General features: G+C 40.7%; 2 protein-coding genes across 3 annotated transcripts in view; one reads left to right on the forward strand and one right to left on the reverse strand.

The window, feature by feature from the left end:
• LOC117972662 (uncharacterized) overlaps positions 1-17098 on the forward strand; it is a 35371-nt gene extending 18273 nt beyond the window's left edge. The window contains exons 7-22 of the mRNA XM_059028180.1: positions 667-796; positions 1264-1406; positions 4449-4575; positions 5183-5218; positions 5935-6056; positions 6723-6849; positions 8158-8303; positions 9285-9411; positions 10357-10389; positions 11040-11149; positions 11693-11819; positions 12090-12223; positions 12435-12558; positions 14066-14224; positions 14668-14827; positions 15334-17098. Coding sequence (XP_058884163.1) covers positions 667-796; positions 1264-1406; positions 4449-4575; positions 5183-5218; positions 5935-6056; positions 6723-6849; positions 8158-8303; positions 9285-9411; positions 10357-10389; positions 11040-11149; positions 11693-11819; positions 12090-12223; positions 12435-12558; positions 14066-14224; positions 14668-14827; positions 15334-15422 — 1894 coding nt within the window. The 3' untranslated portion in view covers positions 15423-17098. The remainder of the gene's footprint in view (positions 1-666; positions 797-1263; positions 1407-4448; positions 4576-5182; positions 5219-5934; positions 6057-6722; positions 6850-8157; positions 8304-9284; positions 9412-10356; positions 10390-11039; positions 11150-11692; positions 11820-12089; positions 12224-12434; positions 12559-14065; positions 14225-14667; positions 14828-15333) is intronic.
• A 598-nt stretch (positions 17099-17696) lies between these two features.
• Positions 17697-26169, reverse strand: LOC117406131 (ribosomal oxygenase 2-like). 2 transcript variants are annotated; one of them, XM_034009965.3, is made up of 10 exons: positions 26045-26167; positions 24822-25255; positions 24220-24339; positions 23422-23550; positions 21894-21997; positions 20649-20751; positions 20387-20552; positions 19759-19847; positions 18555-18677; positions 17697-17900 (listed from the first exon to the last, which is right to left on the reverse strand). In XM_034009965.3, the coding sequence occupies exons 2-10, from the start codon at positions 25251-25253 to the stop codon at positions 17742-17744; spliced, it is 1425 nt and encodes a 474-aa protein (XP_033865856.3). In that variant the 5' UTR covers positions 25254-25255; positions 26045-26167; the 3' UTR covers positions 17697-17741. The 2 variants fall into 2 exon arrangements, 1 of the variants encoding a protein (XP_033865856.3); XR_004663656.2 differs by lacking the exon at positions 17697-17900 and having other exon boundaries at positions 18561-18677; positions 19653-19847; positions 26045-26169.
• Positions 26170-26239: the final 70 nt, after the last annotated feature.

Genomic DNA, 26239 nt, shown 5'->3' on the forward strand with positions numbered 1-26239 from the left:
TCCCGCTGCTGGGTATTGTTAATACATTATTTCAATGTATGTTTGTCATATGTATGTCTGTATTTTATATATAGTGTTTGTTTGTGCCTGATGATAATACCATCTCATTTACATCGTACCACTTCAACGCATATGCAGAATTTCAATACAATATACAGAACCTCGTTGTATATTTTGCTCCTTGGAGGTGCTCTAGCCTGTCTGTCTGTTTTTCATTTAAAATAACTCTGAAAAGAAATCTGCAAGAGAAAAACGAATGGGGGAAAAAACCACGGAACAAAGAAAGATTGAGAAAGGGGAAGGAATCTAAAATAAGAAGTCTAGCATTCAAGGACGCACACCTGGGAAATAAAGGACAATGAACTACATACGCACTGCTGTCTATGAAAAACTGATCAGAGTATGAAAAGCAGTCAAAATAAAGTAAGCTGGTTGCAATGATACGTCCTGTAACTCTTCTAAAACTATTTACACAAATCAACTCAATTTGAACTCGGCATGGATTCAGATAAATCCACTGTATTAAAAGTGTTACCAGCCAGAGACACACGTGCTTTGTAGAAATGAAGCAGTTGGAAAGTTCCAGACCCGTTTTGGGTTCTGCAGATAAACAGCCACGGTGTTTGAAGTCCGGTCTGACAGTCCTCATGATCTCGTTGATTTCAGCTGGGTCTTGTATGCGGAACCACGATACAGAGGGCAGTACCTCGTTCTGCAGGAAGGGGAGACGGTGCTGAGTCACTTTGGGGGCTCTCCCACGACGGTGGCAATTGGTTCAATTAAGAGAGTAGTAGAGGTATGTACAGTCTCTTATAACAGTTCCCCACAGTAAAAGCAAAGTGTAATAAAGCATAGATAAGCACTGTAAAGCCCAGATGGCTATGGTAAAGCTCATGCATCTTTAATTGAATTGAATTGCTCTTCATGCAGTAGAACTGTAAAGCTAATGGAGCAGGAGATGCCTGCAGGACTTTACTACACTGTGCAAGTTAAAAAACCCACTCTGCAGCCACATGTAGCTTACCCAGAACAGAACATGGGGGCGACAAAACACTTGTCACCACAAGCATACAGCACAGGGGGAAAAACACATTCAGTTTAGTTGGTAGCATTATAAAGTTATACTGTGTTAAGTCGATAAAGCTATTAGCTGATATACAGTAACTACTCCTTCCTGGATCTGCCTTTGCACTTTCTTTAAAATAGAGTCATTCTAAACAGTGAGTGAGAAAAGGTTATTGATCTTGTCCTTCTTCATGTTAGAATCACAGTATTCCAGAAATTCAGCTTCGCCATCTGCAAGGCAACATCCAAGGGACTTCTGTGAGCTTCCAAAACGAAATCAAGGACCTGGAAGCACTTGGAGCTGCCCCTGACCTTTCTTCTGTCACGGTCAAGTCTGGGTGGTGAGTACCAGTGTTACACAGATGGTTCAGCATGCATTTTACAATGACGAGAAACTAGACATGGAACAGTATTTTACATATAACTTCAAATACAAATTCAGATAGATTGTAAAGTAGCTAGAAATAAAGTCAAATTAAAAGCCAGTATAAGCGGGTCCAGCTATTGACTTCAAGTCCGCAGTTCATCTACTGCAGTACTTGATCTGTTCAGTCTTTTCTTAATGAAATCTTGGAACATATTTCTATCAGAGCTAAACACGTTTCCATTTCTTTCATAGTGTAACAAGAAAGCACAGGAAATTGAGTGGCATTGTGTTTCAGCAAACAGTTTTACTGTGAGGAGATAATAAATGTGTTAACATTTAGCTGAACATCACATGACTCCAGACTGAACTGGGATCCGGTTAAGTGGATCCGGTCAAGTCTTTCTGCACCTGTGCCCTTAAGCCAAGTTAAACAGTCACAGAGGTCACCTTAGAACAGAACCGTGCTCATTCCATTCCGTCAGCATGCTGCTGAAGGGTCAAGTCAAAGAATCAATGGAGTGTGCAGTCATATAACCCTAACAAAGGCAGCTCAGCTGGTACTGTCTAATAACACAGACGTGAAGCAGACACCCTTCTAAACCTTTACCATGGTAAATAGAAACATGTTGTACTTTAATATTCATTCTCCCTGCTTATACTGCTGTACATACTCAATGTGCTTTACCATGGTGAAACCACAATATTCACAATTATTTCACACTTGCCAACATTTGCATTTGGAAACTGTTCAGCAGGACACTCGTCTCTGGGGGGGGGGGGGGGGGGGGGTCATATGCAAAAAACACTCATTATCATATAATAGACGTATCCCCCCAAGTCAACACAACACGACCACCATGACAGTAAAAATAGACATAATGAAGCGTTCTTACCTTTGTATAAGTTAGTGATCAGCAGATGTGTCAGCCGCACAAAGAGCACAGCGTGTGGTTTTTACTGACTCTGCTGTGCAGAATATATATTTTTTTTTCTGTGGGTAAATATTGGGACTTTCTTCCTATGCATCGGCCATATAGGAACTGTTGGTATCTATGTTATTTGCCATGGTTTTCTGGTCTTTACCGTGATTTCCCTATGCATTTGCATTGCTGTGTACTGTCCACTGTGAGCTCTCTTTAATCCACTGTAGTAAATGGTGTAACAGATGCACCTGTGTCGTTCAGACTGTGTTCGACTGGCACAGTCCTTTTCTGAACTGGCTTTCAATCTGCTAACTCAGTGCAGGCAGTTTATATGCATGGAATGTTCTTGGAAGGAAGTGAAAAAAAAAAAGACTGAAGACAATGAAATTGGAATGTGGCTTCCTGGTGACTCACTGTACAAAGCAACTCCCTATTAGTACAATAGAGTGCACACTCTGTATAGGACTGCCATGATGAAGGGCAGCGGCCCAGCGTTTAGTTTCCTTTCAATTGCAATTATAATACAAAGTGCAGTTTAAACATCGTCTGGTTTGTTAATTCATAGCAGACATGGAACAGAAAGTTACAGTTGTGCAGGGGTTTTGTACTTCCATTTTATTTCCTTAAGAACAAATAGCATACTATGTGCTTACACAACACAGTACTGCTGTAGTACTTCAAAATAGTTACATGGGGTAGTCAAGACAGAGTAATTGCTGTAATATAATCTATACCTTGGCACATTTTATATAACACTGAACATTGCATTCCATTACTGTGTAATCAACCAGCAGATTTCCTGTATGCCAATGTTGTTTCTTTATTATTACCAACTATATTGGCTGTCTCCCAGTTGTGACATTACATATTGATTACATTATCAGACTTATTTTACACCAAGTGCCTAATGCTGGAGACTTGTAGGACGCATTAGCGTGGCAAGGTTACGTTAAAGATCCATTTTTCATTCGGCCTTGTCTGTGATAAGGGTGGCACCCTGATAGATAAAAATAGAGCAAGCTTTTGGTCCAGTAGGTCACAGTGAAATGTATCTGCTTAGTCATTACAAAACCACCGGTGAGCCTGAATTGCCAGTTTCTGTTCAGAAGCGTTTCAGGCAAACATGCTGCGTTGCAGCTAGTGTTATTGCAACCACTGTTAATGCACTAACATTAGCCCCTCTCGCACATTTGAAGGCTGCCTAAAGGAGTTAGATGAGAACAGGGGAATGACTTGCCTCCAGTGTAGCTGGAAGAAAAAAGGTCTTCTATATTCTATAGGTGTGACCTAACTGATAGGGCAGTAAGGGCATGTGATCCCCACTCCGAGACATCGTTTTTGAACAATTTAGAATTCAAAAAAAGCAATGGCAAGGCGGCCCCAGTAAGTGTCCCATTTGTTTGGTTAAGGAGGTTAATGAGATTACACATAACTGAAAATGCAAGGGGAGGGGCCTTTGCAAAAGCAGGGAAGGCAGGTCTGCAGAGAACCTTCTAAACATAGAGGAGAATTGGACAGGTTGTTCAATGATTGTCCTGGTTTAAGAATGACCTTAACATTGTCCTGGCTCGAGAATAATGCAAAGCATTAAATAAGGACCTTGTTGTAAATAGTAAAATATTGTAGTTGTGACGTGTTTGCTGTAAATCAGATAACTCCAGAAATACATTAACTTTAGAGGTGTAACGATACACTAATGTCCCTATACGACATGTATCACGATATAATATGCATCACAATACACGTGATGGTCCTGATGAGCTACTTGTATGATGCATATTAATATCACGTGATACATTTAATTGATTTGTTTAAAGACAAAAAAAATGAATGAGATAGGGAGAGTATGTATTCATACCAGCTGTAAAACACACTTATTCTTCATTCAAGAACCATTGGGAGATCTACAATGAGCCACGTTGTGCTTTTGGTTTTGTATTGTGATACAAAATGATACGTATCTCTGTTACGGTATGATATGTCATGTAAAGAAATGATCACGATGTACGATCATTCGTTACACCCATAATTAGCACTACTGTCCCGTGCTCGCATTTTTCCTCATCTGTTTTTATTTTCTTCACCCGCTACAGCTGGCTTGCCTACGATGACACCAATTTCAGTGGAAACTCCGTCCTTCTGCAAGCAAACGATTCAGCTTCACAGGATGCTGGCAAACCAGAAATCACCCACGTGAAATCACTGCGGCCACTGGAAATGGTAACAGAAGATATACACCCTTGGGAGTTATTAGCCTGTTCTGTTTCTTACTACAGTTAGCTGATATGTAAATGGTATTCTACTGTCTATATGAGTCAAATCCACCTCTTATCAGAAGTCAGCTGTTTATTACATAATTACTGTTGCTTAAAAAGCCACTCCGTTGAATGCTTGATCAAGGAAGACTGCACTTCTTTTAGTTGGAGAGCCAAGATCAGACAAAAGGGTGAGGTATACTTACAATTTAAGCAACAACAACAAAAAAATCCCTCAGAAAACTGGTATTTTGCATTAAAAAACAGAGATTCAATAAATTGTCTGAAGGTGGATTTTACTCAATTACATAAATTGTCCCAAAACTTTACCCTCCTCCCCCCTCCCCCCACCCCTGGAATCAAGTATCACCCTTATTTTGAGATTGTTTTTCTAACTATTAATTAACGAGGGCCTGTCAGTACTGGCTTGTATAGATCATCCCTGGCTCTATTGATAACATGTTAAAGAGCCGACACACCACACGCACCCAGCTGCTAGCTTACTGTACACTGTTTCAAATGGCTCTTTGCTTTTTAGAAAACGTTTTATATTTTTGTATGTTTCTCTTTAGGGTGGCCTGAAAGTACAAAAGCCTTTGGATCCCAAGGTGAGCAGGGTGAAAGCTGTCATGAAAGTGTTTCTGACCCTTCGAAGGACCAACAAGGTCCTGTCTTAATAAACATTTTACAAAAGCTCTTGAAAGAAAGAACAAGATGCCCAAGAGCCTTTTAATGAGGTCCCTGAGTGGGTTATTTATAGTGCTGTAATGGAAGAAGTTTTGCTTAAGAAGGTCAATACCTTTTTAGAACAGTCTCCGGGACTGTCTTTTTATGATGTGAAATGCATACTGAGTTTCTCACGTTCTCCTTACTCTGCAAACCGGTTTTGACGGAAGACGTGCTCTATGCAAAATCTTTGGTTTAATTCTTATCAGTGCTCAGCACTGTATCCTGTGTGATCCGGGTTAATAAGAATGAGGAAGATTGTATGATAAGGATTTAAGAAAAGAGATTAGAATTAGGTATGGAACATGATCTGCTGCTTATAACATAATTCAAAGAGATTGTTCACGGTGGAAAACAATGATAACAGCAAAGCAAATTGTTGTAAAGCACCGTGAACACTAAAAGATAGGCAAGCATGGTGAATCAGTGGCAATTACAATAAAGCATAGGAAAAAAAAAACAGGAACAGAAAATGAACAGAACAGTATTAAGCATGGGAAACTTGCCAGGTTTTGAGAATAACCCCTTTAGTCTGTAGGAGATGCTTCTGGACTCGCAGTGCAGTCCTATGAGTTAAAGTGCCCTCTCTGCCTCACAGATTGTACTGTACGAGTTTGCCTGCTTCACTGGACAGTCCAAAGAGGTCACTGATAACGTCCACAATGTATCGGCACTGAAGGGACTGATTGGAGTGGGGTCACTACGGGTCATCGGTGGAGTGTGAGTCCAGCTTGTCAATAGGTTTTAATTAACCCGTTAGTGTCCTGTTTTGTTTTTGAGCATTTTTAACTGGCATCTCCCTGTTATTTAAATGTTCTCTTTAACTGTATTGTTATGATAACGTCCTCCTGCTTTTGTTAAGCGCAAAAGTTAAGTCTAAATATAACTGTCAATTCTGCAAACACAGCCCTTCAGATGCTTTTATGACGCCTCAATATAAAATTAGAAACTGAAGCCTAAAATGATACATTTCTTGGTGTTTTCCTCCCCACAGTGATGATAAAGCTCCATCTTCTATGTGTTGAGCTTCATAGCCAGCGTGAGATTTCACTGCTGTGATTACGGGCACGTCTAACTTGACTGTCCTCAAAACAGGATGCTGGGAATATATGTTTACACTTCTAAAAGACTGAAAACGTTTAGAATGCTAGCTTATTGATTTAGAATGTATCACATTCCATAAATACTGCTTGTGTTCCGATTTGTCAAAGAACATTTTATTTGATACTTAATAGGTTAAGTAATAGGTTAAGGAATATATTATGGGAAAAGATCCTCAATGACTTAACAACCTTTGAAGAAAGTCAAACGTACTTCTTGTAAGATAATTGCTCCTTTCTGATCTATGCATGGTTTATTTGTGTATTAATAAAAACATTTTTACAGATGGGTTGCCTACACAGCGGAAGGGTATAATGGAAAGCAGTACTTGCTTGAAGAGGGTGAATATTTAGACTGGCAAGCATGGGGTGGATTGAATAACACAGTGCTGTCCCTGCGCTATGTACAGGCTGTAAGTATTCCATTGCAGTATAAGCAAAACTGTATGCAGGGAGTTGAAAGTGAGCCAGGATTTCCATTTGTTAGCAACATGACCCAGTTTGCAGACTGAAAGTAGCTCATTTGAGACAAACGCTGATACAGAAACAGTGAAAGCATAGCCGCCTTGCTGTGGGAAGCGATCAGCTTATACAGAATTCAGTGTGCTTTAAACCTTTAAATAAAGTGTACCACGGTGCTGTGATTCTGCATGGTAATTTTGCAGTTAACTATGTGTTTCATTGGCTTATAGCATGTATTTATATACCAAGGGATTTATACCGTTTAGAAAGCACTGGGTGAAACGTTTGTCTACTTCACTTTCTTAGTATCTGTCTTGAGTTTTACCGGTAGCACTTTAGATTACATGATTAACCATACATTTACATTGTAGCAACTGGGTTACAGCTGTTGCTTGGTAACGAATGGAAATGACATGGAAATGACCTGGTGAACACCACCTTGTTACCTAATGTAATTACAACACAGTTATTATCAAGCACAAGCAGCAACCACTGGAGTCTACTGTGGATTTGATCATTTAAACAGTGAACAACCTCAATAAAGGAACGCTTTTTACCCTCTCAGTTTGCATCATATTTTTGTATCTATTTATTATCCATTAGTGTGTTCTTCGTCATAATGCATTACTGTTTCTACATTCATGAACACTTGGCTAAAAGCACCTGCATGTTTTACCGTTGGGCCAGCCTCTGAGCAAGCCTGACTCTGTGAGGCCACTCGTTCTATACACTGCTGGTTGGATCATTAAAATAGACTCCCGTGTTGTGGAAAAGCAGACCAGTCCCCACTCGGAGGAGCTGCATCAGCCTGTCCTCCTTTTAAAATCAGCTGTCTTGATTGAGGGGTAGAGAATTCAAAACCATAGCGTCTTCTGACAGGACTACCTGGCTGAAGGCAGCTCGACATGTCTGAATAATATGTACCAGTACCTCTTGTCACAGCATGGATAGAAAACCGATAGAAACTGGAAATAGAGAAGTATAGAATTGAGCGTGTGTGACCTAAAGGGATACCCTTATAAAAGTTACTTTTACTTTTACCATACTTTCCCTATGATTATACAATGCATTCAACATCGTTTACCCTGATTCGACACGTTTTTAAGATGCTTTACCAAACCTCTCTGTTCTTTACAATGCTTACCTATGCTCTACCATGCTATGCTTTATTACACATCCTTAGCTCTCGCATGTTGCCACAAACGTTTTGATCAGTTTTATCTTTTAATATTTGAAATATTTTTGTCTTTTTTTGTCAGGACTTTGTAGAGCCTTCAGTAACATTGTTTGAAGAGGGGCAGTTAAAAAACACAAACAAGCCCGATATCGCAGACCTTGACATTCCAGACCTGGAGAGTGTTGGCTTTGAAAAGGGGATAGATTCAATTCACGTCTCAAACGGAGTGTGAGTATCCGGCAGCAAGGGGCATGGCTTGTGTCTGTCTTGCTAGAGCTGTGCAGTGTGTTTGTAGGGCTGTGTTGAGCTTGACTCCACTTATTTTATCTTGACGGTGAAGGCGGGGCACTCCCTCTTGTAAGACTCTCAGTTCATGGCCTCATTCTGTTTCCATTTCTTAACGTGCGTGCCACAAAATGATGAGGCTTGCGGGGCAATAAGGCCTTGAGCAAACCCAATTCATCTTCTTGCATTGGCTGTTTAATCTTCAATACATCTGGCTTTCAGCTCTGATGTTTTGATGGCTTGTGGTGCTGAATTACTCTGGGACAGTTGTATAAAAGACATGTTTATTCATCTCGGGGGCATGTTAACAATTAAACAAGTACAGAAACCTTGTGGAATAAAGGGCTTTGAACATGTGTTTGTTGGCATTAACATGTGTGTTTATCTATCTGTGAAGCTGTGTATGCTTTACTTTGACAGTCGACACTGTCTAGAGTATACTAGTAGTACATTCTGAATTCATCTTGTGTGCTTTCAAACCAATTACCCTACATTTGACACAATAAGTATTTGTCTGTTGTCTTTTATGATCAAATTGTATTACATTTAATGAAAGCCTCTTAATGCAAAAAAGATATCTTATGTAAAAAAGGTAGAAACACTTCTATAACACTGTCCATAGCATGGCTGGCCTGGGCGGCACTGCTTTACATGTTTCAATCGTTTTGGTAGTATATCAGAAGTGACCATCAGTAAGTGTGTTATCCACAATGGCATCATAAAAATGCATCAGTCATCTGTGCAGTGCTGGATTTGGAAACGCTTAGAAACCACGCACCTAGTATCAGCCCTGCTCTCACCCATCGCGACTGGCTTTCAGTCAGCCAGAGGCTGCGTTTATATTTGAGTTTCAGAATGAACCTAAAGCATGTGTGTGCCACAAGAAGCAATGGGAGTTTGTGACCTGTGTGTCTGGTGTTCCAGATGGGTGGCGTACCGGCAGAAGCACTTCTGTGGAGAGCAGTACATCCTGGAGAAAGGAGTGTACAAGAGCATGTCTGACTGGGGAGGATCAGACAGCACAATCCTGTCCATTCGGCCCATCCGACTGGTGGGTGATTGCAATGATGAATGGCTGATCTGTAGGATTGTGATGTCATTAGATTGATGGGGTATCATTCCGTGCTGTTAAACGGTGCTCCCTTGTAGCTGAGCCATTTCAGGACTTTATTCAAACCAGCTTCTTAAAGTAGGTTAAAGATGAGGCTTAGATTTACTTTTCCTTCTTTTAGGATGTTTTCTGAATGGTTCTTATTGAAATGACTCGTGTTTCTTTTATTTCCTTGATTTTTTATGTCTGTGCTTCCACCTTGTTCATGTGCTGCTCTTTAGATCCAGTTGCCTGCCATAGACATGTGTACCACTGGCTAGATCATCAAAAGCGTCTTTATAATGCAAGGATTAAGTTTCCTTTTGTATTGCGGGAAATACACAGATGTCCACTAGATGGTGCTGATGCTTACTAATATAAAGACACTTTGACTGATCTGGCCTGCATTACACGTGTCTACAGAATGCAACAGGATCTCAAGAGCAGCTCCTCAACTCCGAGTTCAAACACAGACGTTGCAATAAGAATCACCTAAGAGTTATTGCCAACATCATATAAGTGGGACAGGGAAAAGGAATGAGAATGTGGGTGCTTGTGTTATGCAGATGAAAGGGGTTTTATTTTAAATATGTCCTTGACTTCCACTTCACCTTCATGCTCACAATACAAAAAATAATCTACTTGTACAAAATGAGCACTACAGACGTTTCTAATACAGCATGTACCCTCACTGCACCTTTCAGACACGAGTCATAGAATCATATTCAGTACATACTGTAATGTCCTGTCGCTTTGAGTGAACAGAGAATCTCAGAAAATTAACTATTAGTGGGAAAATAAAGGAATTTCAAAGTGACCACATTTCTAGGATATAGACTAAAGAGGGTGCCAGGCCTTTTGGAAACTGTACCAAAAAGTGATTACCTTTTCATTCTTTCCATTCAGGAGACCATGGGAAGCACTGAACCTCAGTACTTGGTATGTATCTGTTAAGAGTAGTAAATAAATACCAGAGGGTGTCTTCTGCATTAATGAATAACTCTCGTCATGGGGGTGTTAGGAAGTGTTTTAAACCCCTGGCACAGACACTCCCTGGAATGAGTCAATTATTACAAAGTAAGATGTCCTTTCTTTGAATAGAACTATATTTTCTTACTCAACCTGGTTTGTGTTTAAGGTGTAGTCTGTAGTATATCAAACCAGCTTGTTTCATTTTTAAGATTTCAGTTAAAGACTGTAATTGCTTGAATTGAACACAACTCAAAATATAAACATGTTTCGGCTATTGCCTACTTCAGTACACTTTCCACTTGACTTAACTTCACTTCTTGTAGTTTTACCTTAGAATTCTGATTTAGTGTTTACACATTATGGATGATGACCTCAGTAAAATATGCATTTTATAGGCAGCATTTAAAGGTTATAATAAGGACAGAGGAGTCAGTTTTAATAATCCGAACTGCTGCCCTAAATCCTGTTCTGATTGTGTTAGTAATGTTAATAAACCACACAGCAGGGTTAATAAAGAGTTCGAGTTGCTGTATTTAGGCCCATCCTGATTGTGACCCTGGTAACTGAGTGGTTGCTTGTTCTGGGCTGGGTGCTTACAATTGCCTGCCTCCTTTCAGCTGAGACTGTACAGTGAGCCTCATTACCGTGGAAGATGTGCAGAATATACTACAGAGGCCCTGGACTGCTCTGTGTTTGAACCCAAGTCTTTCAGGGTGATTCATGGGAGGTGAGTAATCTTGGAACCCTGTAGCCCAAATCCCATGCATGATCTCCTGTGACAATACCACCTCATATATACAGTAGTGGTTCGGATGTTTTCCATGAATAAATGGGATTTGCAGTTGGTAAGAATGCATGTTCCTTGTATCTCGTTGAAGTTTTGCCTTTAAACATCTGTTACTGATCATTTTATCTTGTTGTCTGTTACTGATCATGTTATCTTGTTACACATCAGATAAAGTAGCACACTAGGACCATTCCATGTATTTTCTTTTTTTTAAACAGTTCTGTAAGTGCTTCCTGCATTGTATTGTATCCTGAATATAGTGGTATGCATTGTATGATGACTTTAATACTTAATTAAATACAAAATAATAATGTTTATACCGCTAGCATTTTGTTTTTATTCATCACTGAAAATGTTCCTTTGCACATGCTTAAAAAAGGGTCAACTCCATTTATAATGAGCCCCATTCATGATATAGTGTATATGGTTGTGGCCATACTGTAAATGTACAGGTCTGTTGAGTGTCTTGTTTTTCTTCTCTAGCTGGCTGCTCTTTGATGAAGAAGGCTTTGCTGGCAATCAGTTTGTACTGGAAGAAGGTCTTTACCCTGATCTCACTTCCTGTGGTTGCATGGCAACATCCATCAAGTCAATGAAGCCTATTCAATATGCAAGTTTCCCTTACCTCTTTGGTTGATTTTTCTTTTCCAGTTGTTTTTGCCATAATCGATTGGTCCAGTCTTACTGATAAAAAGTCAAGACAATTTTTAGTTCCTCTTTTTTAAAAAAACAAATCAAAGAAAGACCGCACAACCACTTAATGTCCCCATTTCAAATCCACTTCAATAAAGTATTCAGTTGATAAGTCAGCAGACTAAGAAACCCATACATGCCCTGTCTTTATTGACAGATACTTTATTTGCCGTTTTCTGTTTGGCAGGATTTCTCTGAGCCTTCCATCAGTCTGTTTTCTCTGGACTCCTTTGAAGGCAAGGAGCTGGTTGTGGAGGAATCTGACATCTCCCTTCTGAACAAGAACTTCTTCTCCCAGTCTGTCAGAGTGACCAGCGGACTGTGAGTATTTCAAACACCCCCATTTCCCAGTTTACATCTGCACCAGGAAACCAGTCTGTAAAACTGATCTCAAACTGGGGCTGCAGTATACAGACCAGTCTAAACCGGGTGCTACACAGGTTAAAGATTGTCAGAATGTATCACGTTTTTTTGTAGTATACCCTTATAGAAGATGATCCTAGTAAAAGCACCAAAAACTGTTTCCCTACAGGTGGGTTGTGTATGAATATGCCAGCTTTAAGGGACGACAGATGCTCTTGACTGGGGGAGAGTTTAGGTGCTGGAGTGACTACAGCGGCTGGAATACGATTGGCTCCCTACAGCCTCTGCCACAGGTAACAGCAGAGAATTGAAGGATGACGCAGTTGGTCTAACTTGGTATAAGAATATTTCGATTTAATTAAATAAGCTTTATACTCATTAATCCGTATTAATGAGAGTTGAGTGTAATTAGGGAGAAAGTTGCAGTTGATGAGAGTAAGCACACGATTTAAGATGATCATGATTATCGGGATCATTTTTAAGCGATAATTGTTTCTGGGGAATTTCATCATTGTACGCCCCCCTAATCCCTACGGCTAAAACTAGCCTGTGACGCTTTCTGAAATGCATTAGTCATGCTTTTGATTCATAGCCTATTCATTTTCATCCTGGCGTTCAAGTTCTTTTGTGCTGTCACTCTGTTTTAATCTCTGCTGTTATAACCAACTGCAAACAAGCCCGTCATTCACGAACCCACTTCTATTTTTTGTTTCCTATTCGTTTCTCGTGTGGGAGGCTATTTGTTTGGAAAGGCATGTGTGTCACAGTCCAGAGCCTTATCTGCTTATCACAGTTCTGTGCCCATGCCAAGAATGTGAGGGTGGGGTAGCATTCCTCCAATTGGCAGGTCATTAATCAACACATGCACCACAGCATCACTGCTGCACGAAACACTTTTCAAGGTTTTTAACCAAGCGAGTCAGAAGAAGGAAAGTGCAGGGACATTTGTTTTACAAAAACATGAAAAGTCTTTACAGGCAATCAGGACAATTGTTCATGTTTGCCAGTATCATCAAAGGTAGGCTGTACACATCGTCTCACTTCTGAAATAAATAGGTCATTTGGTGGGTAACTGGCCTTCTGGTGTAAACAAATATTGGCTTTAGTTGAAAGTGCATGGATATAGACTTGTATTCAAAGAAAGATTACTTTCTTACAAAAAAAATAAGGGGGTACAAATATTCAGACGGGAAATATTGGTTCCTAAGGGAAACTAATATTTGTTCCTAGGGGAACATATATTTGGTGGCAACATGTATTACCTGACATGAGTAACATTTCACTCCACTGACGCCCCTCTGCTGTGTCACATGTGTAACAAATGTGTTCAGTGATGAGGCTAAATACCTCTAAAGTGCATTTATTGAAGTGATCAATATTTAGGGTGTTAGTCACTTCCCTGGCATGTGTGCTTGCTCTGTACCACTCAGAAAGCATCTTACCTTCTCTCCTTCAATGAATCAGTACTTTACATTTTGTGTTTCAGATTGTTGTAACAGTGTTAAGATGTTGAAATGCAGTAGAACAACATTCCTAAGATTTAAGAGTCAACCAAAAGATTTAAGTGGTTTTGAATACCCGGATTATATCTTGCACAACAAGAAACCGTTCTGTTTCTTGTATTGTAACCTGACTGAGTTTACGTTTCATTGTGGGATCTTTATTAATGTTGTGCCCCCCATTAGATAACAGAGCCACAATTCTGTACAGAACCTTCACAAGCAGCTTTCTGTAGTTGTGGGTTAGTATTTGTTTTACTGTTATACGAAAGCTAAAAATATATTTTTTTGTTTTTCATAGCCTAAAGTCTACATCCGGTTGAGAAACCGGGCGCTGGGCACATTCCTGACTGCTGAAGACAACGGAGAAAAATCTAAACCGTCAAGAGTTTCCGTTTGTCCTTCCAATGGGAAAAGCACACAGATCTGGACCTTCAGTCAAGGGCTTTTAAAATCCAAGGTAAGACCCAGGGGAGCCAGTGGTATCCCTTCTAAAAGCGTACCATAGTAAAAACATAGCAAAGTGTAAGAAAGCACAATGAAAGCATGGTGAAGAAAGGTAAGCTTTGAGAACTGATGCAGTTCTATTGCAGGGTAACTGGTTTTATTACTGTCCCTATCTGATAAACATCCTTGCCGTTTGATAAGCCTGCATTTAAAAATAGTTTTATGTTACATTTTTGATATAAGTAATTACTTAGATGAGACAGAAAAATCATCATACACTCAATATATGTGGCCATAGCTGTTCTGAGATATAGCGATACATTGTTACAAGTGGTATGAGCTTTGGCCTTTTTCTAGTACTGGAATGCTTGTTCACACTGAGAGGTGAGCCTCGGGCCAGGTGAGCTGGTTAAACCTGCTTGGAACCTGTGACAGTGGGCTGTCTTTCTCCTGCAGGTTAACAAGACATGCATGGCGCTCATTGGGGGGAAAAGCACTGCGGGAGCCAACGTGGCGCTCTGGCCAGAGCACGGGCGGATTCATCAGAGGTGGAGGTTTAACAAGGACAGCACAATCACAAGCTATCTGAACGCCAGCCTCGTGCTGGATGTTAAAGGTATGGCAAGACACACCTTGGAACATCTGAAACCTGCTTGGAGATTCTTTGACTCTACATTTAATTAAGTGTTTGAGGGGTTGTCATAGAGATGTCAGTAGTAACTAACATAAAAAAGTCAAACATTTACAGCTGCACAATGTTATCATGTCCACAGTTGCACCTCCTGATTTGCAGGTGGCAAGCATTTTAAATAACCACCCAGTCACTTGTCCAGCCAATCAGGAATGGGGCCTGTAAATATAGATTGAGCTGAAAGTGGAAGCCAAGACTTATCTGTGCAACTACTCAAGACTAGCTACAGCAATGTCCACACATTGGTTGCTAGCAAACAGGGGGGATCCAGTCGGACTTGCATTCCTGCTGTGTTCTTCCAGTAGCAATATAATAACAACCTGTTGGGTCTAGGGGCATTAATACAGGGCGAGGACTGGGTGTGACTGTTTGAAATGCAAAGGCAATGCTCTTTCATTTATTCATTTCCATTGCTATGTTTTTTCTTTTAGGTGGAAAGGGTTACGACAGGGATCATTTGATTATGAATCCACATACAGCAGGTCAGATCACACAGCTTTGGGATATCGAAATGCTGTAAAACGAACTTGGATAAGCTTGGAATGTGAACTCAGGAGGCAGAAGGGCCACCAAGGAGCCTGCAGAGGACAAGCTGCTTTCAGAAATCTCAACTGTAAACTGACAAGACACAGGGGGAAAAACAAGCCTGCAGTACGGTAACGCTCTGGCTATTGAGTATAAATATTGAGCTACGGACAGACAGTATTGGGAATACGAAGCGGTTGAATTGATCGAACTGTACCACGCTGGGATATGGATTGGTTTTTTTTAGAGCATTTTACAGCACGTGGATTGCATGAACCGTTTCCAGGGGTATTCCCGGGATAACCACTGCTGCAGTAAGGTTACCTGTGAATGTCCTCGTAGCTATTAGGATCTGTTCAAAACAATATAGAATTTCACTGTGTTGCTTTAGTGGAATAACACATTACTGCACATTCCCCCTAGAAAATGTGCACTAAGGATCATCACAATTTTAAACTAAGTAGTAATTGCTTATCTTTACTTTGCAATTACGTTAGTGCACCCTTTTTATGTAATGAGATTTACGATTATTGTTCATAGTGAAGTTTTTAATGGTCCTGTCATGCCAGGGATGATGGTAATGGTATAATGTCTTCAGGCATACAAGTTATACCAATGTGTGGGTTAAGACTTCCTTAAAGCTTGCTAAAAAAATGGTCCTTGACTCGCTTATAGGACAAGGATATTGTACCAGACCACAGACTCTGATATGACAGGACATTGCCCTTCATCTAAAAAAACAATAGTTAAAACAAATCCTGTACAAAAATGCATCTAAAGAGTAATGATAAAGTGCAATGTAATAAAATACTTTTAATGTACAGCTTTACAAGCTGGTATCGATGCTGACTGGGAACCCAAATCCTACTTGAAGTAAATATATTTTGAACATTTACTATCATTCGATCTTGGCTGCCTTTTGCGAGCAGAAAACATGTAAACCAGGAAATTAAGTTGGTTTGACAACACAGCAGATAAGCTTCTATTCAAACAAGCCCCCGTGGGGATTGTGGAAACAGATGTGTGAAATGAAACTGCTTAAATAATGAATGTTAACATTGTTAATATTTAATATAATCTGTATGTACGTCAGTAATAATCCATGACAAGCACATGTCTTCATACAGCATATACATGATGTTACTGCTTGAAAATGGAGAGTATGATGCAAAACGACGACATTTATGCAACGATCTTGCTGAGCCTTGCTTTTACTGAAAAGACCCTCTTTTACCACATGCCACTGCCGTTACGGTCGTACTAGCTCATACACTGCCAAGATGCCATCAATACTGATACAGTACCACACTCCTCGCTCTGAATAAATTAATGATGCACTGCTGGAGTCCGTATTCACCTGGAATTAGGACTTGTACCTGACAGGCAGTGGTCAAGGCATTTTCTGTGAAAGCAATAACATACTCTAAACTCAACATGAATCAACACCTGTAATCAGTGCAATTCCTAGAGATTACTGAGACTGTATATATACATGTATATTGTGACCAGTACTGGCAATACTGTATTGTGGAATGTAGTCTTTTAAAATATGTATATATACATTCAGCTTCTATAAACTGACTTGTGTAAAATAGTGTGCATTACAATTGTTTTCGTTTTGAAATGGAAGATGATGTATGTTTTTAAAAATATATATTTTTTAACTGCAAAGTAACTGTGTTTTTGCTACCGGATTGTATTTATTTCTTACACAAAACATCGTACAGTAACGCTCCATCTTCATTAATGTTTGAACTTTTTTTTTTGTTAACTACTATCAAAACACTATTACATGCGCCTCCTAATTCCTTCAGGGTGCTCCAAACTGCCACGCGAGTGCCTGGCACCAGACTTCTGTTAAAGTCAGCTAGGACTTACCCATCATGCTTGAAACTAAGTGGGAACAAGGAGAGGCAGCTTGCATACAGAATATATGTCAAGGATGCTCAAAAGCAAGATACGTGAAATCAGCAAGTTCTTCTACAGCTGGGGGGCCTATGGTCAAATCAAGCTTTAGCAACTGAAGTGAAATGAGATAGCATCTCAATCTTAACCCAGTAATTCACATCACAAAAACAACTATAGAATTCACACAGGCCCTAAAAAAAGGGTGGTCCCTCATGCTGCCATAGCAACTTGAGGAAGCTCCCATTGACTCTGCTATCAGTGTTATGTGGATCAATAGCTCTTAGAGCACTGTGTTTTTTTTTTTTTTTAACTAATAATATAAAATAAAATATTCTATTGACTAAAATAAACTACACAGCACTTGAGACCTGAGATTTTTATTCATGTGCTGTACATGTATATCCCACTAGATCACTGTAATCAGACACTCGGTCCAGAGAGACAAGGCAAGGTTCTCTTTGTCTGCGTCCAGGTCTAACCGGAGATCTTTCACGAGGACCGTGCCGATCGTCAGCAGCTGTTTCAGGGCCTCTGTGTGTGACAGAGGGAATCGAAGCCCGCGAGCCTGGGGAGGGAACATGGACTGTGTGTAAACAGGAGGGACTGGGGAGGGGATACATGCACAACGGACTTAGCAAGCACTTAGTGGAAAGAGGACTGCAAACTGCTTACTGCAGGACGCTTCATTCTAGCAACTTGCTGTTTCTATAGAGACGGACAACTCTGGTTCTTTCAGACTGGGTGTATGTTGCATGCTCTTAATTGTGTAATTAAACCTTCATCCACATCCCAAAGCAGTTAATTATTTCATTATACCTGTTAAACCTGGTGTAGACTGGCCCTCAAGGATCAGAGTTGCCCATGCCTGCTATATTACATTATGCTGCGTCCCCATATTTACAATGCTGCTATTCCAATGCCCTTCAAACAAAAAGCATGTTTCCATGACAACACAACCTAATTCCAGGTTTGGGAGACCTTGAAAGAAACAACCCCTTCTAGTGTACATCTATAAAAACGTTTAGTTTAACAGGAAGTTATGCAGTAAAGGGTCACATGACTGAGAAGAAAATGCACATAAAGCAAGACAAGCAGAGCTGGGAGGGTCGTTTGCTCGACATGCTCCAGCAGGAAAGGGCTTTCATATTTTAAATGTTTTATTTAACCATGGTCGTAGACACACCTAGACACGCACAGACAGAGCTGTCTCAGGACCTACCTTTAACGTCTCGTCTTCGTCCTCCTCCTCCTCCTCCTCTTCCTCCCCGGCTCCCATCATGTGGATTGCTCTGCTGTTGTTCAGTGAGTGAAATACAAACACGGCCATCTCCATGGAAACATCCTGATAGAACAGACAGCAGCTTGGTAAATCACATCCAAACAAGTGACAGGGTGGTAAACAGCACCAGCAACCACACGGCACAGCTACAAACCATTTACCAGGTGATTTACTTCAAAGTGCAGTTTGCACCAAACATGCACAAGAGCAGCACACCATTCAGGGACTATGTGGAGTCAGTTATTAGATTTTATAATTCTGCTTATTAAATCTGTCCCATACTTAGTATCATGATGGTTATGTAGGTGGAGTGAGAACCATAGCTGGAAAACAGGACACATGAGCATGTTTCTTTGTTGCTGGAAAGGTGACAGATACTTCCTCTGTGCTTTTACTTCAACGTTATGATGAACTAGTTCAAGAACATGTACTCAGGTGGGTGACTTCAAAGCGTGTACCTCACATCTTTCAGTCACCTCCGTATTTAGGAGAGAACAAGAGACCAGACTAATCTGATTTCACTTGCAAATTACCAATTGTTTTTCAAGCAGACGCAGACTAGCCACCTGGGACTGACATAATGCATTCATTTAGGCAGGTTGCATGGTAAGTCAAAGGACACAGGCAAACTGCACATACAGAGAACCTAGATGCCCCTCCGCTGTGATGCCGTCTCCCAACTGTGCAGCCCCTTTCCTGCAACACACTGTACAGCACCTGCTCATTGACTGCACCACAAAGAAAAACTAACAATAATAATAAGAATGCGACTTAATTGACATCTTGTATATCTTCTTCAGACCTCAGGGTAACTGCTGTTGTATTGCACAGTACTATCAACTTCAAGAGTCAGCAAACAATTACTGTAGTATATATTTAAACTGATTCTGCAAACAGTACCCTTTACGTAATTACTGCATGTAGCAGGCAAAACGTTAATCATAAATTCCTACACAGCTGTAGTATGGTATGCAGCCTCACTGTATAACAGTAAACACAATTCTGCACCGGAGGGATAGACATGTGGATTCCACTCACATCAATAATACAATCAAGCCCAGGACAGGATGGTCCCAGATAAACAAGCCATCCTTAATGATCCCTTCTGTTCATGTCATTAGAACCCGCTGTGATTTACTCTTACTGTCATTTCATGATGAGGTTCCACGAGGATAAGGACGTGGTCTTTAAAGCGCAGTGTGATTTTATCATCCAGTTTGGGCAGTTTTCCACCTGAAAGATAATCATTCGCATATCAACTAAATCAAGACATGTGCAAGACTTAAAGTGCATATCAGACTGCATTAAATCAAAGCTTGTGCTGCTGCCCTAGCTATACTTTACAATGGCTATGGCGCTGCCATAGTTTTGATTTAATCCAGGCTAAGGCCCCAGGATACTGTACAAGTTAAGTAACTTAGACACATTCAAATGCAAAACTACTATAAAGAAGCTACGTGCTGTCCTGCGGTAATTAAATATCTAAATATAATCAAATCCTTTGCATAAAGACTGTCCAGGTATACAAGAGGGGTTAATAAACAATCTGAAACAGAAGATAAACCGTCATCTGAAACCTGAGCATCTTAACCACTGTACAAAAACATCACAACCCGCTGAGCAAGCAGCTGTGGAGCTTATACCATGACCTCATCCCTCCAGCAGGGGTCAGCATTACTGATAGAAGCAACATTAAGTTTTGCAAGGGGACTGGTGCACAGAATAGGTCCCTTTAACTCTGAATAAACACAGGCTGTGACTAATAAACGTACCTGGCGTGAGTTCAGAGCCACCTCCCAGGTATGGAGGAAGCCTGTTTCTTATGAAATCCTTCTTCATGTCCGCAGATCTCAGTTCTTGTCCACAGTCTAACTTGTCTGCCAGACTTCTGAGAAATCCAGACAGCTGCTTGGGCGCATAATCCGATTTATTTACATCCTGAAACGGTTTAAAAAAAAAAAAATCTTGTTATGCTGCAATTCTGTTTCCTAAAAAAGAATCATTCAATGATTGCTGTATCGATGCAAGTCTCACCATTAGTAGTTTTCTGGGCAGGCCTGCCCTTATAGTAACATCCTGCTTCATGGAATCGAATACAAATCCTGGGACAATATCTAACAGGAAATCACCCCAAGAGCTGGAAGAGAAAGTCAAGAACAAAGGAGCTGTAAGCCAAACTGAGCCGGAATGGAAAGAAGACTCCTATTGTGTGGCAGTTTGAGCCATTGCAGGTTTTATTGTGATCGGAATTACTAGGCAAGCTCTCATACTGCAATGCAGCAGGACTATTATTGCCATCTATATAGACTTCAGTAGAATCCCATCAATTGTCAGTAGATCAAAAATGCACAGTGTTTTACCAGTGTACAGCTGTGGCCAAAAGTTTTGCATCACCCTATAATGAACTAATTTTACTTCATAAAGTCAAATGAAACCTGCTGTATAATGTTACGCTGATATATTGAATTACATACCGCTTCGTAGTTTTTCCATATACTTAACGAAAAACTGACAAAAATTTAAAAATGTGACATTTTTAAATACTGTACTACTATTACGGCTTGCGGTAGATTTTTGCGATGTCATTTTGTAGTAACATTATTCAGCAGATTTCATTCGACTTTATCAGTTAATTCTATAGGGCGATGCAACACCTTTGGAGCTGTAAGCAACGAATGTTACCAAGCTAACACACTGTGCAGGCAAGGCTCCGGCCTGGCTAATCTGCACCTGGACATGCCTGGCCACCAGGGGTCACTGAAGTGTGTTGAGGTGAACTATCACCTGCACTGCTCAGGGTTACTAAGGCAAACACTGACCACTTAGGCCCCAGAGTACAGTACATATTGTATTTCTATACACTTAAGCAATTAAATTGAAACGCTGCAGGTATTTCTGGTTAGGAGACTGCACAGCCGCATTACAGCCACTAAAGATACAAGAATGCTCTCAGAAACACTGTACTGTCAATTTTATTACCTTGATACTCCTAATGCTGTTTAGCCTGTAGGAAATACCTCCTACATGCAGTTTTCGAAACAGTGAAAAAAAAATACAGGTATGTACAATTTTAAAACAAGAGGTCCCCCTAGTGGCCTTGCTTGGAAACACATTTGCTAAATGACAGAAAACAAGGCCAATTACTACAGCCTATCAGGGAAGTATTGATGGTGCAGATCTGTAAGACAGGCATGCAACCTCTGTTACACCTAGGACAGACAGGCCTGTTGATGCGGTTGCTGTGGCCTCAGTGAGACCCACGCTCTGCAGTCTGCGTACTTGTTCTGGTAGGTGCTGATGGTTATATGAGTCGAGTGCTGAACTCCACTGGGTGTGTCCGCTTGGTGGATTGTGCCTCTGGGGAAATACAGCAGGTCACCAGGCTGCAGCAACAGGGGAAAGAAAGAATAGAATACTAGAGAGTTCATTATTACCAGGACTTGGAACCCAACTGAAGCTACCTGAATACACAGCTCCCTATTCATCAAAGACAGCCTACTGTATGTGTTTCATTGTTTTGTAAAACACCGGATATGTGTGTGTGTGTAAGGGACTCTTAAAATAATTGTATTAACTTGTTTAATTTTAATTGTGTCCAGCACAGGTGTTAATGACCACTCAAGAGGATTTTAACTCTAATATAAACAGTAAGATGATGGGTTTTTTTATGCGTTTTGGTTGGCAGATCTGTTGCTTAAAGTATCAGGCACAAGCAAAGTGTTTTGGATATAAAGTCAAAAAACATTCTGGATTGGTAAAGTAAACTATCGTGGGTCAGGTAAAGGACTCCATTCTGGATTGATAAAGTAAACCATTCCGCCTGTATCTTGTTCAGCAGGTAATCACTTAAAGGCTCTTGAGGGCTAACTCTCGTGAATCAGATTGAGCCAGAGCCTGCTTGCTGGTACCTGAACGAGTCAGTAACAACAAACAGTTCATCAGTGCACGGAGCTAAAGTGCTATAAACCATCACCTTCCATTAGCACAGTAACGGCACCCTTCATTGAATAGCACCTGCAGGGGTGAAATTGTGCCGGCACTCAGTACTAGGACTTATTCTGATGCCGGTACTCAGTACCAGGACTTATTGTCTCTGCTTTTCATCCAACACGCCTGCATTCCATCCACTCTTACAGTTGTTTATTTTACACTGTCCACTAGCATTCTGTTAGAAAACGGTCTCGTCACAGAAACGAAACATCATTAAAATATTCTCGAAATGAACAAATGGCAGTGGATGATCCAGTTACCTTCATTCTTGGCAGCAAGCTCATGAAGAAAGGTTATTTGGCAGCTTTGGTGCCAATCATTATTAAACCAATCGGTCAGTCTCATCCGCCTCTGGATTTATATGATAACGTTGTCGCTACCCTCCCCTGATGGACTACTAATTCTTTAATGGAAAGTAAAATACGGGTGTGCACCGAATGAATGAAGTTTACTGTTATGAAACATTTTGTCTCTCCTGATTCATATTTTAGTTTTTTTATTCTTTTAAACCTTCAAAACAATTAATAGAACGGCATGTGTAAAATACAGGTGTTTTCTGAGGCATGTGAAATAAAATGTATTTCTGAAAGCATTCGATTACCCTAAATCTTTATTTCACGTCTCCAACAGAACGCTGATGAAGGCTGTAGCAGCTAAACACAGCCACTGCTCTCCCTTTCTCTTCTTAATAAACTAAACCTGTTGCATTTTTAAACGCTTTTATGCCGATTCATAACATAGAATGGAGTGTTCATTTAAGTATATGTCCTGCTGGCTACCAAATCTGTATAGACCTTGTATACTTGGCCTTGTATACCTTGAGTGTAAACTCATGTGTGGGGTTCCCAATCCGATCCTCCGGTTCCAGGCTGTATTCTCGGGCGAGAGGCACCGTGGGTTTGTAGAGCCGCCAGCGCTTCTCTCCCTCCAGTTGCAGAATAAACACCTGGCAAAGAAAGGTTAGACTGATTCAGTGACAGGAATGACACGGAATTCAATAGCCCCATTCGGTGACAAGCTGCTTCGACCCAGTGGCACTCGGCACATCTCAATGAAACATTTTCACACTGCAAAGGTTTGCGAGGTGCTTGTGGGGCAATTCATTCATCTTAGTCTCCTGAACTGCTAGGATGAGCTCAAACTGATGCTTGATCAGCAGTGATCCCTGTACACTACACTGCAGCTTCTGTTGTCCGGCGTGTTATTACTGATGCATTGGGAAAGCAAAGGGGTGACACATAGCTACAGCAGTGGGGAGCAGACAGGAGCTTGGTGTGACATCTTTACTGAAAGACAGCACCTCCAACAGTGCTGAATGAATATGCTGGGGCACTGCCATGATATTCTGGATTCAGGGGAGAGTTCTTCTGCAGAACCCCCAACGCCACTTCATACACTGACTCCAGCACCTAGGTTCATTGGCTCATCCCATCCACCTACTATCCTTGCTTAGCTTCAGAGATCTCAGACACCAAGGTGAAATAGCTGCTGGCCAATCAATGGTGGTAAATGCTTCTGCCAAGTGTCTCAGAGTTCACTATCTGAGATCATCTCCTCAAATCAATACCAGAATAGCTGTATTTATTGGGGTTTGTTTTTCATTGCTGAGCCGTACCTCAACGTCATCGTAATGTGGCGGCAAGCCTTGGGATTCCTGTGGTGTGATGTACACGTTGGAACCCACCAAAGAGCCAAAAAAGCACTCCAATTTCTCCTGAATTCTCCACAACTCATCCTGCCAACATTACAAAAGAGAAACTATCAACATATTTATAAACCGTACATTGACAAATCAGCACAGGACAAATACTGCATCGCCCTGATGACAGGGACAAATTGTGCATCACTCTGATGGCTTTACTTTCAAGTAGTGCCCTGGCTTTCTACAATAAAAATTGTGCATCTTGATCGACCCATGGAATTACACTTTCTTCTGCCTTTCTCAAAGTTACGCTCCGGTATCAGATATCAGGAATTCATGTGTGGTTATTTGTTTGTTTGAAAACTACTGTATAATCATTCCCTTTACCGTTGTCTGTGATGTCTGTCAAGTGCTATATAGCTGGTTTCACTTGCACCTATTGTAACTAATCAGGGGCAACCTTTCCTTTCCAAGATCAGTGCTAATGAGGATCTGTGAAACCAGCCATTTCTCTCAGACTGAGACCTACAGTTACACTGCAGTTTTTGTTAACTCAATAAACAATAACCCCTCACCTTAAATCTCTGAGGCTGGTGGAACTGAATGGTCGCTCTTTTCTGATCAAAATCCTTCTTCAGCTGGTTGTAGTTCACCTTACCATCTTTATTCAAAACCTTCTTTTTGCCGTCTACGCAGCGACAGAAGTTCACGTCCCTGCCATAGAACACTCCCCTGCCGCAGAGCTGTTTGAGGTCAGCAAACTGGAAGAGCGACTGGTAGTAAGCGGCCAGGGAAGGGTCAGACCTCTGGATCAGCAGGGGCTTCTGCTCCCAGTAATCATGGAAGAAGTCCTTGGGTGCGATGGGGGAGATTAGGCTTTCGAACAGGCTGTCTGGGCTTTCAAAGTTGAAAGGCGAGGGGATGCTTGCAGGTTCAGTCTTGCTTCGTTTGGCAGCTGCGTCTCCTTCACCAGCTTTAGAAGCAGTTTTTCCTCCTTTCTTAGGCATTACTGTACAAAAGAGATATTAAAACAGAGGTTTTTTTAATCCAAGTTGGTGAAATCAGCCCTAAGACTTATCTAAACAATCAGCCTTTTATTGCAACATGATTAGCAGTATTAAAACAGTGTTCTGTCTAGGAAAGATTCAACAGGGTCATTCTTAGAATTGTATTTCTGTTTTGCAGTGCAATTCCATCAATCTCCTGGGTATAGTAAGAACACAGCGCTGCAATGTCCAAAAATGTCAAACACTTTTGATATAATTTAATATTTACTGTACTGTACTGCCGAGTTTGTGTGAGGCAAAGAAACGAAATCTTAACGTCGAAAAAGCTTATTTTGATTGCCAGCAAAAAATAACGTAAGGGGTGTGGCCTGTGTTTGAAAATATTGCCACTAGTGTTGTTTATATTGTTTAGCACCAGTAGGTTTTTGGTTGGCACTAATGCAGCTTATGTCGCTGCTGACGGTAGCTGCAAAAAACACATTCTTAATATACAACTTTTTTTTTTACGGGCTTATTGTGTTTGAACTTCACAACTGTATTCTCCCTATACTAGTCTAATTACACAATTTACTGATTATTTATGTTGTGGCGCATACGTATGTGATTATTCTTAATATTGTCTAAACAACAAGTCACTGATTGTAATAAATCTTCGTAGCAAAACTGTGTCACGGCGTCAGCCCGAGACAGATAACTATTATCCATATGAAAAACACGACTATACTGCAGCGTTACAATACTTCTGTGTTGAAATGCATGACACAGACAAGAAGCGTTAAAACGTTGCTTACTTCCATGAACAGTCAACACACGTGGGTTCCCTCACTCTGCTGTCCCTGACACTGCCTGGAAACACAGAGCGTGACTGAAGGTTCCATGAGGGGAGTTTGGTAGCTATCGCCCTCTTGTGGTGTTTTGAAAAAAATAGCAGAATCACATTCGTGAAAAGTGTTTCATCAGTACTGTACTATATGATTTTTCATCAA

The sequence above is a fragment of the Acipenser ruthenus genome, chromosome 8 (genome assembly GCF_902713425.1).
Source record: "Acipenser ruthenus chromosome 8, fAciRut3.2 maternal haplotype, whole genome shotgun sequence".
Classification (NCBI taxonomy): domain Eukaryota; kingdom Metazoa; phylum Chordata; class Actinopteri; order Acipenseriformes; family Acipenseridae; genus Acipenser; species Acipenser ruthenus.

Bases quoted from the DNA above. Each gene is read 5' to 3' on its own strand.
- LOC117406131 (XM_034009965.3), bottom strand. From the start codon at position 25,253: ATGCCTAAGAAAGGAGGAAAAACTGCTTCTAAAGCTGGTGAAGGAGAC. The intron at 18,678-19,758 runs GTAAGAGTAAAT...CTGTTCTATCAG, and splicing joins AACCTCATCATGAAATGACA to GATGTTTCCATGGAGATGGC. The intron at 17,901-18,554 runs GTAGGTCCTGAG...TTCCCTCCCCAG, and splicing joins ACGAAGACGAGACGTTAAAG to GCTCGCGGGCTTCGATTCCC.